General features: G+C 42.2%; 1 protein-coding gene across 7 annotated transcripts in view; it reads left to right on the top strand.

Moving 5' to 3' along the window:
• PRKCE (protein kinase C epsilon) overlaps window positions 1–12,172 on the top strand; it is a 517,695-nt gene that overhangs the window by 358,049 nt on the left and 147,474 nt on the right. For all 7 annotated transcript variants that reach the window (XM_013056348.2, XM_013056350.2, XM_013056349.2 and 4 more), the window contains 2 exons: window positions 7,489–7,631; window positions 10,027–10,123. In XM_013056348.2, the coding sequence (XP_012911802.1) occupies window positions 7,489–7,631; window positions 10,027–10,123 (240 nt within the window). The remainder of the gene's footprint in view (window positions 1–7,488; window positions 7,632–10,026; window positions 10,124–12,172) is intronic.

Here is a 12,172-nt window from a genome sequence, read left to right as displayed (position 1 = left end):
CAGAATCCTGGAGTGCAGGATGGGCCTGAGGATTTCCAGACATTGCTGGCAAAAATCCAGTGAACCAAGTCAGCACCTTGGCTAGGCTGTGGCTCAGCTTTCTGATATGTTTATATTGTCTGAGAAAGACTCCTCCTACCAGCACCCCTGCCCTGCCCCCTCATCTTTGGTTCTTTGGGCCTGAGCTCCATAGCTCAGCTTCCGCCTTCCAAGCCTGAGCTGGGGTGGGGGTCTGTGCTGGCCCTCCCTCCAGGCCAGTGACAGGCCAAGTGGGGCCAGAACGAGGTCCAGCCACTCTCCTTGGTTTCATTCAAAAAGTTTTGTCTGTCTGTGGGTTTTTTTTGTTGTTGTTGTTGTGTGTTTTAATAGACTTGGACTTTTAGAGAAGTTTTAGGTTCAGAGCAAAATTGAGGGGAGGGTACAGAGGTTTCCCATCTCCCCCCACCTTCACACACAGTTTCCCCCACTCTCAGCATCCCCCACCGGACAGGTACGTTTATTACAATTCGCAGACTCACACTGACCATTATTGTCACTCAGTTTATTTTAGGATTCGCTCTTGAGGTTGTACATCCCATGAGTTTGGACCAGTATATGATGCCCTGTGTTCACCATTATGGTATCATACAGAATCATTTCACTGCCCGAAAAATCATCTGCGCTCTGCTGCTTCCCCCCAATCACTGGCAACTACTGAGCCTTTTACAGTCTCCGTAGTTTTTCTTTCCCACATGTCAGACAATATGGAGGCTTTTCAGATTGGCTTCTTTAACTTGGCAATATGCATTTAAGGTCCCTCCATGTCTCTTCACAGTTCAGTAGATCATTTCTGTTTAGTGTTGAGTAAGATTCCATTGTCCAGATGTACCAGTTTATCCATTCACCTGCTGATGGTCAGCCTGGTTGTTTCCAAGTTTTGGTGATTAGGCATAGAACTGCTGTAAACATCCATGTGCAGGTTTTCATGTGAACGTAAGTTTTCAGTTCATTTGGGTAAATTCCAGGAGTCTGAGGGCTAGATTGTATGATAGGGTATGTTTAGTTTTGGAAGAAACTGCCAGACTGTCTTCCAAAGTGACTATACCATTTTGCATTCCTACTGGCAATGAATGAGAATTCCTGTTGCTTCCTACATACCTTCCCCAGCATTTGGTGTCAGTGTCTTGGATCTGGGCCATTCTTAGAAGCGTGCAGTGGTGTCTTCATTGTCGATTTAATTTGCTGCACTTCCCTTGTGACATATGATATTGGCATCTTCTCCTATCCCTGGTTGCCGTCTGTATGTCTTTGCTGAGGTTTCTGCTCAGGTTTTTGCCCATGTTTATTTGGATGGTTCATTTTCTTATTGTTGAGTTTCAAGAATTCTTTGTGTATTTTGGTTAACAGTCTGTAATCAGATGTGTATTTTGCAAATATTTTCTCCCAGTCTATGGCTTATCTTATTCTCTTGATATTGTCTTTTGCAAACCTGAAGTCTTTAATTTTAATGAAATCCAGATATCAATTCTTTCTTTCACTGATCAGGCCTTTGGGGTTGTATTTTAAAAGTCATCACCATACCTAACATCATCTAGATTTTCTTCTACCTCCTAGGAGTTTCAGAGTTTTGAATTTCATTTTTAGGTCTGTGATCCATTCATTTTTGTGAAGGGTGTAAAATCTGTGTCTAGATTCATTTGTGTGTGTGTGGATGTCTAGGTGTTCCTGCACTGTTTGTTGAAAAAAAACTATGTTTGCTCCACTGTATTGCCTTTGCTCCTCTGTTAAAGAGGGGTCGTATTATTATGGGGATCTCTTTTTGGTTCTCTATTCTGTTCCACTGATCTGCTCCTCTACTCTTTCACTAATACACACTGTCTTAATCATTATACCTATAGAGTAGGTCTTGAAGTCAGGTAGTCTCAGTCCTCCAACTTTGCTCTTTACAATATTATGTTTGCTCTTCTGGGTCTTTGCCTCTCCATGTAAACTTTGGATTCCTTTTATCATTACCCACAAGATAACTTTATGGGATTTTGATTGAGAATGCCTTGAGAAGAGTTGACATCCTAACAATACCAAGACTTCCTACCCATGAATATGGAATATCTCTCCCTTCATTTAGTTCTTTTCTGATTTCTTCCATCACAGTTTTACTCACATAGACTTTGTCCATATTTTGTTAGATTCACACCTAAGTATTTCAGGTTCTTAGGTGCTAATATAAATATCATCATATATTTAATTTCAAATTCCAGTTGTTCTTTAGTGGTCTACATGAACATGATTGAGCTTTGTATATTACCCTTATATTCTGCAACCTTGCTATAATCACTTACTGGTTTCAGATTTTTGTCAGTTCTTTGTTTTCTATATAGACAATTGTGTCATCTGTGAATAAAGGCAGTTTTATTTCCAATCGTTACACCTCTTATCTCCTTTTCTTGTCTTATTGCATAATCTAGTACTTCCAATAAAATATTGAGAAGGGGTAGCGGGAGGGGGGAGAGACTTTCCTTGTACTTAAAACTAGACAGCTTCTAGTTTTTCATCAGTAAGCATAATATTAGTTGTAGATTTATTGTAGATGTTCTTTATTAAGTTGAAGTTCTTCTGTATTTTTTGGCTGCTAAAAGATTTGAGCATGAGTGGGTGTTGGATTTTGCCAAATGTGTTTTCTGCATCTATCTATAGGTTTATGTAATTTTTCTTCTTTAGCCTGTTGATGTGAAGGATTACATTAATTGATTTTCAAATGTTGAACTTGTTTTACATACCTGAGATAGATCCTACTTGTTTATGGTTTATATTTCTTTTTATGCTGTGTTGGATTCAATTTGCTGGTCTGTTGTTGAGTTTTTTTAGGTTTATATTCATGACAGATATTGAGCCATGGTTGTCTTTTCTTGTAATGTCCCTTCTGTTTTCATCTTTTAGAAGATATTATAGAGAATTGATATAATTTCTAATTTAAATATTTGGTAAAATTCACCAGGCAACTCATCTGGGCTTGGTGTTGTCTGTGTTGGAAAGTTATTAATTATTGACTTGATTGCTTTAATACACATTGACCTTTTACATTATCTATTTCTTTTATGAGTTTTGGTAGATTGTGCCTTTCAAGAATGGTTTTCCTGTATCCTGCTAATTATGAGAAGTTGTGTTTTTATTTTCAATCAGTTGAAAATATTTTAAAATTTCTCTTAGGATTTCTTCTTTTACCCATGTGTTATTTAGCAGTGTGTTATTTAATTTCCAAGCATTTGAGGGCTTTCCAATTATGTTTTTAGTTTTGATTTCTAATTTAATTCCAGTGTGGTCTGAGAGCAGACTTTGTATGATTTTTTAAAAATTCTTTTACATTTGGTAAGGTTTGTCTTACGGCTCAGAATGTGGTCTGTCTTGGTAAGTATCGCATGTAAGCTTGAGAAGTATGTGTATTCTGCTGTTGTTGGATGAAGTAGTTGCTAGACATAGCAATCAATTTTATTCAGTTGACTGCTAATGCTATTGACTTCAACTATGCTTTTACTGATTTTCTGCCTTCTGGATCTGTTCATTTCTGATAGAGATGTGTTGATGTCTCTAAACATAACAGTGGATTCATCTGTTTCTCCTTGCAGTTCTGTTTTTGCCTCACATATTTTGATACTCTGCTGTTAGGTGCATGCACATTAAAGATTTAATGTCTTCTTTGAGAATTGACTTCATTTGCTATTCCTGATAACTTTCCTTGCTCTGAAATCTGCTCTGTCCATATTAATATAGCTACTCCTGCCTTCTTTTTATTAGTGTTAGGACAGTATATCTTTCTCCATGCCTTTGATCTCTATGTGTCTTATATTTAAAGTATGCTTCTTATAGATTAAATATAATTGGGTCCTGTTTTTTGATCCACTCTGACAATCTCTTTTAACTGGCATATAGTGGAACCTTGAACAACATGGGTTTGAACTGTGTGGGTCCACTTGTAAGTGGTTTTTTTTTTAAATGTACTATAAATGTATTTTCCTTATTTTCTTAGTAGCATTTTCTTCTCTCTAGCTTTGTTGAAAGTATACAGTACGTATTACATACAAAGTATGTCTCATCAACTGTTTATGTTATCTGTAAGACATCCAGTCAGCAGAAGGTTATTAACAGTTAGCAGGAGTGATTTTGAGGCAGTCAAATGTTATATTTGTATTTTCAACAGTGCAGGGGATCAACACCCCATTTGCTGTCTTGTTCAAAGGTCAACTGTATTTAGACTGTCAACTTTTAAAGTGATTATTGATATAATAACTACCATTTTTGCTCCTGTTTTCCATTTGACATCCTTGTTCTTTGTTCTTATTATTATTTTCCACTTTCTTCTGCTTTTTGTGTTTTCAGTTGAATATTTCATATGATTCCATTTTCTCTTCTTTTTTTTAACATATCTGTTACTTTTCTTTTTTTACTGATGTTTGTGGTTGCCCCAGAGTTTGTAGTACACATTTACAACAAATCCAAATCCACTTTCATATAACATTCTAATGCTCAGTAATTAATGCAAATACATTATAACAACAAAATAATCATAATTTCTCCCTCCCATTCCTTGTATCAGTGCTGTCATTTCACTTATGCATAAGCATCCATATTTATATACATATAAGTACACATAATTGGATATATTAGTTGCAGTTATTTTGAGAAACTTATTTGTGAGATCAGTAAAGAAGGAAGAAAGAAGTTTCATCTCCTGGAGTTTTTCTTTCTTTATGTAGATCTGAGTTTCTGACTGATAGTTTTCCTTCTCCCTGAAGAGTTTCTTTTTACTGTCAGTGAATTGTCTAAATTTTTATTTATCTAAGGGAAGTCTTTATTTCTCCCTCACTTTTTTTTTTTTTTTTTAAGATTTTATTCAGAGAGAGAGATCACAAATAGGCAGAGAGGCAGGCAGGGTTGGGGGGTAAGTAGGCCCCCGGCTGAGCAGAAAGCCCGATGTGGGGCTTGATCCCAGGACCCTGAGACCATGATCTGAGCCGAAGGCTGAGGCTTTAACCCACTGAGCCACCCAAGCGCCCCTCTCTCTCACTTTTGAAGAATAGTTTCATAGGGTACAGAATTCTACGTTGGTGGGGGGGTTTTCTCAGTACTTTATATATTTCACTCTGTTATCTTCTTGTTTGACTGGTTTCTGGGGATGAGTCAGATGCAGTTCTTATCTTTGCTCCTCTGTAGGTCAGGTATAATTTCCTTCTGGCTTTTTTCAAGATTCCTTTCCTTTATCTTTGACTTTCTGAAGTTTGTATGTGACAGGCTTAGGTGAAGTTTGTTATTATGTTTTGTTTTTATCATATGTCCTGCTTGGTATTCTCCAACCTACCTGGATCTGTGGTTTGGTGTCTGACAGTAATTTGCAGATATTCTCAGTCATTTTTGTTTCAAATATTTCTTCTGTTTATCTCTGTTTTCTTCATCTGGTGTCTCCATTATACACATTATACCTTATATAGCCCCACAGTTCTTAGATAGTCTGTTTCTTTTATTTCATGTTTTTGGTTTTTTGTTTTTTTTTTTTTTATCTTTGCTTCTGTTTTGGGAGTTTCTTTTGGCCTATCCTCAAACTCAGAGATTATTTCCTCACGTGTGTCATTCTACCAGTGAGACAAGCTATGACATTCTTGTTTTCTCTTAGTGTTTTTGATCTCTAGAATTTCCTTTTGATTCTTTCTTAGAGTTTCCATCTCTCTGCTTACATTGCCCATTTTTTCTTACGTGGTATCTACTTTATTGATAAGAGCCCTTAGTATAGGAATCAAAACTGTTTTAAATTCCTGGTCTGAGGGGAGTCTAAGTGGCTGACTCAGTTGAGCATCTGACCCTTGGTTTTGGCTCAGGTCATGATCTCAGTATTATAAGATGGAGAGATGGAGCCCCACATTGAGCTCAGTACAGAGCCTACCTGTCCCTGCCCCCCTGCCCCTCTGCCCACTCTCTTTTTCTCTCTAAAATAAATAAAATCTTTAAACCAATAAAAATAATAAATAAATAAATTCCCACTCTGATAATTCCAACATTCTTGCCCTGCTGTGTGTTTGCTTTTTAGAATGCCTTTTAACATTTTCTAGATAGCTAGACATGCTGTGCTGGGTGAAAGGAACTATTTACTATGTAGTAAATAGGCCTTTAGTAATGCATTGGTGAGGGTATGGGTGAGGGGAAACATTCTCTAGTCCTATGATAAGATCTCAGTCTTTCCATGAACCTGTGCCTCTGAACTATGACCTTTCTAAGTGACTCACAAGGGACTTTTTCCTCCCCCCTGAGGTGGGGCAGGATGGCTGATGTGGGCTAGAGTTGGATATTCTCTTCTACATGAAAGGCTATAAGGAGCTGGGGTGGGTATTTCCCTTCTCCCACATGGGACACTAAACAGGCTAGAGTAGGGTATTTTCCTCCCCTGAGGTAAAGTAGGATCTGATAAAACTACAGTAGTTTAGGCTGTGGTAAAATAGTTCCTTCTAAAAGCAGGCCTTGTTGAGAGCAGAGTATTCTGGTTTATTTCAAAATGGTTCCTTTTCCCCTCCCCCTGGCAGAAGCATAAGGGAATTTTCTCCCCTGTATTGGATGTCAAAGTCGGAGAAGCAAAACTAACACAGGTGTGGGAGGCCCCTATACTGGGTCTGCCCAGAGTTTGGACTCAGCCTTGTCCACTCTGAGACTCCAGCACTTGGCCAGCTTCAGATCCGCTCTCCCTGAGCCAACCCTGGTTCCCACAGATGTTCTTGCTGGGGAGTTTCTGCCCAGCTAGTTGTGGTTCACAGTAGCTGCCCATCTGTCTCGTTCATGTAGGGGGCAGCAGTGTGCCCTGTAACGTTACTCCTCTAGTAGATCTGAGAAGCACTTTTGATTTTTGTTAGGACCCAGCGACATTGTCTCAGCTCTTTACATGTTAGACTGGAAACCAGAACAGTTGATGTCTTCACTCTTGATGTCCTACACCGACAACTAAATGATGTGGGCAAAAAAAGATTTTCAGGCACAGCTTTTGTTCCTTCAAATCTGGATATTAGATTTGAAAGGTGGCTTGGAGGTCACCTTGTTCAATGTCCTCATGTTCAGATGAGCATCCCAGTAGGCTCAGCTGTGGGCACTGTCCTGGTAATATTCCCACATTTTAGCAAAGTAGTAGAGCACACTATATATAAGGCTCAGAATACAAATGAATGTTCTCCAAATAAACCGGTTAATTCTCATACCATGTTCTGATTCCTAGAAGGAACTAGGATATTTATCCATAAACAGTCTGTGTGGTGTTTTAGCTCTGTATGGTGTTTTGATGGATGCTGTTTTAGTTCTGTGTGATGAGATGACAGGTGATTTTTATTTTTCTCTTTTTGTCTTTTTGCGTTTTTCCAAATTCTATCAAATGAACATGTATTACTTTTACAATCAGGACCAAAAAAACAACAACAACAACAACAAGGTAACGTTTTAGGTCATGAACGTTGGAAGTCTCCTCTCCGTGTCTCCTTACAGTCTGCAAGATGAACGTTCACCGACGCTGTGAAACCAACGTGGCCCCCAACTGTGGGGTGGACGCCAGAGGAATTGCCAAAGTCCTGGCTGACCTAGGCGTCACTCCAGACAAAATCACCAACAGTGGCCAGAGGAGGAAAAAGGTAACTGGCTATTTGGAGGTGTTTCTGGAGCTCTTTGGAGGCCACCAACCCTGTGCTGGCTTCCTGAGAGCACCCCTTCTCCTCCCCAGAGTGAGGTTCCGAGATCCTTGGGTTTGAGACACAGCATGAGCTGAAAGGGAATGAAAAAAATGGTCAGGCAGGTGACATTAAAGTCTCCTTCAGTTCTAGAAGTGGAGGAAAAATGAAGCAAGTCACAGGGATTCTGTTCTTCTCCCTACTGACTCAACTCATCTTGGAGATGAGGACTTTGGAATTCCCTCTAGAAAAAGCACAACACTAGACAAGGAAGTAGGCTTATCTGGCTCCAAGACTGGCATGAAAGCAATGTCAGTGTTTGAACTTTGCCCCTAGTGTCATGGTAATGAGGATACAGGGATAAAGAGCTGGGACCACACTCTTTTCTAGGGAGCAGGCCAAGAAGATTTATGGTAGTGCCGTCCAAGGGATATTGTTAATGCCCCGCCACATGAAACAGCTGGGCCTTTCTTTGGAGACCAAAGCCCCCTGTCTTTATCCATGTTACATTCTAATGTCAGTAGGAAGAGATCCATTTGCTGAGATGCTCTTTTGGTAAGTCAGGGCCCACAGATGTACACAGAGCTCAAGGCATCCATAGCATTTCTTTTGAAGGTCCTTCCTGGCCTTGGCTTCCAGCCCAGAAATTGTAAGTCTTTAAAAGAGTAAGTTATGAGAAAATCAGAACCATGTTTACTGGGCAAGAAATCCTGGTGGGGGTTGGGGCCAGGCAGTGATCCTCATTACCTATTATCAAGCATTCTCAAGCACTTATCAGAAAAGCAAGTCTATTTCAGGGTGCATCTCAGAAGAGCCCTTTCCCTTGAATGGAGAGGTTTGGATTCTTTCCATCTTCTTAAACTCCTCCCTCTCTACCTGCCCAATAAGCAAAGCTGATTTGCAAGGGTTGGGAAAAAAGAACCCTCTTCTCCCTGGTCGCTTAGCTATGAGATTTTGTGCTTCTGGTGGCTCTTAGCTCTGTAAATCCCACGAGTGGAAATGGAGCTCAGTTGCAAGCAAAATGTCAGCACCCAAGAATGTTATGCCCCCACCAAAGCGGCAGGTTAAGCAAACACCCTGTCATGACAATGTCGGACACACACATTTATGAGCTCTAGGGAGAGCCCTTCATGGGAGAGAATGACTTTTCTCCTTGCTAGAAGGAAATTGAGACAGAATTGTAATTAATTATCATGAAACATTTAAGAGAAAACACAATACACATCCGCTCTCTCCCCCGCAATTTACACGGGCCATGATACCAATAACCAGGCATCGTCTGTCTGTCTGTCTTAGATTGGGGGGAACCTCGTGTTAAGAAGCTAACATGGAGAAATTCAGGAAGAGATGAGTTAAAGACCAGAGGATTCTGAAATTTTTATTGCTGGATCGCTTCTGGTGCAAAAGCTGGAAAAAGCCACGTGACCAAGTAGTAGCCCAGCTTCGTGTGAGAGGAAGGGAGAGAAGTGCCCTTGGTCAGAAGCTAAAAGGGCTTCTTGGCAAGAGCGTCAGGCTTGCCGGAGCGCTGCTTGTCTTCATGTTGGCCCTTGCAAGTGGTCCACTGTGCAGAGAGGACATGTGCAACCGGCTAGGAGATCAAGGGTAAAACAGAGCAGAACTGCGTGTGACCGCTTAGTCCAAACCTCTGACTTTAATGGAACTTAACATGGTGTGTCAGCATCTCACTAGACTTCACTGGGGGGTGCTGTATTAAAATTTGCCAACCAATTTCAACACATCTAAAAATATGAAGCTCAGTAAATATTTTTTATTTATTTTTTATATTTATATTTATAAATATTTATAAATTTTATTTATTTATTTATTTATATATTATTTCTACTACAGACCAGAGCCTGTGGTCTGCCTGAGCAGAGTGCCCCACACAGTATCCACATGCAGAGGCCATTAGCTAAATATAGCTGAACAAGACGATGGATAAAGGCCCAACAGGTGTTAGAGGCAAATGTCGAATTGCTTTAGGTGTAGTAACTTGTTTGGCTTGCATAGGCAAGGGAGGTTCTGATGGAAGGGGACAGGTGTGCTTGGGTAGAATGAAATTCGAACAAATTGCAGCATCTTTCTTTTTAAAGTTTTGATTTTGACTCCAGTTAGTTAACATACAGTGTAATATTAGATTCTGGTATACAGTGGAGTGACCCAACACTTGCATACACGGCCCGGCACAGTCTCTTGTCTTCCCTTTCACTGTCAAATGAAACCTGAGTCTGCTTCCAGAATGTCAGTTCAGCAAGTGCTGCTGGGTGCCGGGCTCCCTACAGCACCTCTACGCCTCCGACCTCGGGGCAGCTCCCACCCTCCCTTCTCACGTCTCCCCTCTTTCTCTCCCTCCCTCTAGCTCATTGCTGGCGCTGAGTCCCCACAGCCCACTTCTGGAAGCTCACCGTCGGAGGAAGATCGATCCAAGTCAGCACCCACCTCCCCTTGTGACCAGGGTGAGGCCCTCAGATTGGCCCTGTTACCTCTGAGCCATGTCATTGGAAGGCCGGAAGAGCCTGAGGCCTCTCCACCCTTGTTCCACCCTTGTTAACTGGAATGGAGGCCCAGGAAGGCCTTCAGACACCCTCTCCCTACTGACTCTTTAGCTGGTCTTTCTCTCTGCAAGGCTGTCTTGAGGGACAGACACTTTGAACTGCTGTGCTTGCTTTAAGCACAGGTCCAGGCCAGGGTAAGAGAGAAAGAGCACGTGATATTCTAGCTCTTTCTTTACCCTCACCTCCTTCCAGGGTGCCAGGTGTAGGAAGGTGCCCCGGGGCCTGCTCCCAGACCTGACCTTCCACCCACCATGCCACTCAGCTGAGTGCTACTTCCCTCCATCCTGACTCTGATCATCACCCCTGAAACCTGAGAACAGGGCAAGAGTTGGGGGAGAGGCGTCATCTCCTCCTGTGGCCTATGGATGGGCAGGGACAGACACAGGAAGCTGGAGAACAGAGGAAGAGGAGGGAAGAAGGCAGCTCTCGGCCCAACCCCTTCCCAAAACTCAGGTTTCCTTCCTCACATGAATGTGCTTAACGATGTTGAAGTTTCTGAATGCTCTAGGCATCCCAGAATGCTGAGGGTTTCAAACTTTCGCTTCTGGGGTCCAGATGTCCCCAGAAAGGGATTCATGCTTCTGCAGAGCAAGAGTAATCATCATTGCGTGACAAGTGGGACTTGATTTTCTGTAACCTCTTTGCGTTCATTATCTTAATCTTACGCTCACACCGACTCAGGGATGCCTCATCCCTGTCCCTGTCCCCGTGTCACAGGCTGGGAAGTGAAGATCAGAGTCTTAAAACGTTCTGTGCAAAGGTCTGGAACTAAGTCTGTGGTAAGGGTGAGATCATTCCCCTCCTGGTTTCGGGACCCCCATCTCAGAATCTGTGCCATCAAACCCTCCCTGAGGGTCATTGCTGTGACCCACCTCGGATTAGCCAGGAGTGAACAAAACAGCTGCAGGGTGTGTGTGCCCTTCCTGACGCCACAGAGCAATGGGTCTGAGTCTCTCTTCTTGCTGCTCGGATTAGCCTCCTGCATCTTTACACTCCGCTTCATTCCAAAAAAGATTCCAGTGGTCAGCTGGGGCCTCCCAACTAGTAGGTATTATCCTGCAGCCCATGTAGGTGTTTTTATGCGTCCTTTTGAGTGCTGAGACCTCCTTTGAGAGCTTCAAGGAGACAGCATTTCTGTCCCCCAGGACGAGCGAGGGGGAGCGTCATTTCTAGGCCTGGCTGCTCCCAGACCTGGCAGGTTGTAGTGCCTGTGCCTGTCTCTGCTCAGGACAGTGGTGTGGGCACCGATGGATGCAAAGACCCTCTTACCAAGACGTGGCATCGCCACAGGAAAGAGATAACACACAGTTTCTTTTCCTTCCGTTGTAATGACATTTTCTTCAAGCTTTGGAATCCCTAAACACCCAAGTTCTGTTTTCCAAAATCCGTTTCATAGTTTGCCTTGGAAACTGAGACCTTTAGCTGTTTGCTGAGACTAGAAGTTATACTTTGTAAGGAAAAAGTGCTAAGAAGTGGCTCATTTGGCAAGGCAGAGCCTGAGACTCGGGAGCCAGCTGTGCTCCCCCCCGCCCCCAACCCAGCAGATCTAAGAAAGATCCAGATTCCTTGCGCAAGCTATCATGGGCCTCCATCCTTGTGCAGGGAAGCTGAAGATCTCTTTCTGTCAAGCAACACCAGGTCTTCACGCCTCATTCTGATTCCCAGGTGTTAATAATCTGCATTCCCCTTCCATCTTCCCAGTTTTTCACAAGCATCTCTTAAAATCGGATTTTGCTTGTGGTGCCCAGTTCTGCACTGAGAGGTGTGTGTGTCTTGGTGAATAAACAGCTAACAATAAAGCTTGCTCAAACAGGAAAGGTCAAAGGGTCATCCAGTGTTATCACGGCAGGGTAGTTCAGGTCATATGCTCCGCAGGGGCACAAGACTGCCCCGTGGTTGTGAAATTGTACTGAGGAATCCCTGCCCCATCTGAGATAAATTCGTAACACG

Source organism: Mustela putorius, unplaced genomic scaffold (genome assembly GCF_011764305.1).
Source record: "Mustela putorius furo isolate JIRA1106 unplaced genomic scaffold, ASM1176430v1.1 tig00000224_pilon_pilon_pilon, whole genome shotgun sequence".
NCBI classification, from domain to species: domain Eukaryota; kingdom Metazoa; phylum Chordata; class Mammalia; order Carnivora; family Mustelidae; genus Mustela; species Mustela putorius.
This window is presented reverse-complemented; position numbering and strand designations above follow the sequence as displayed.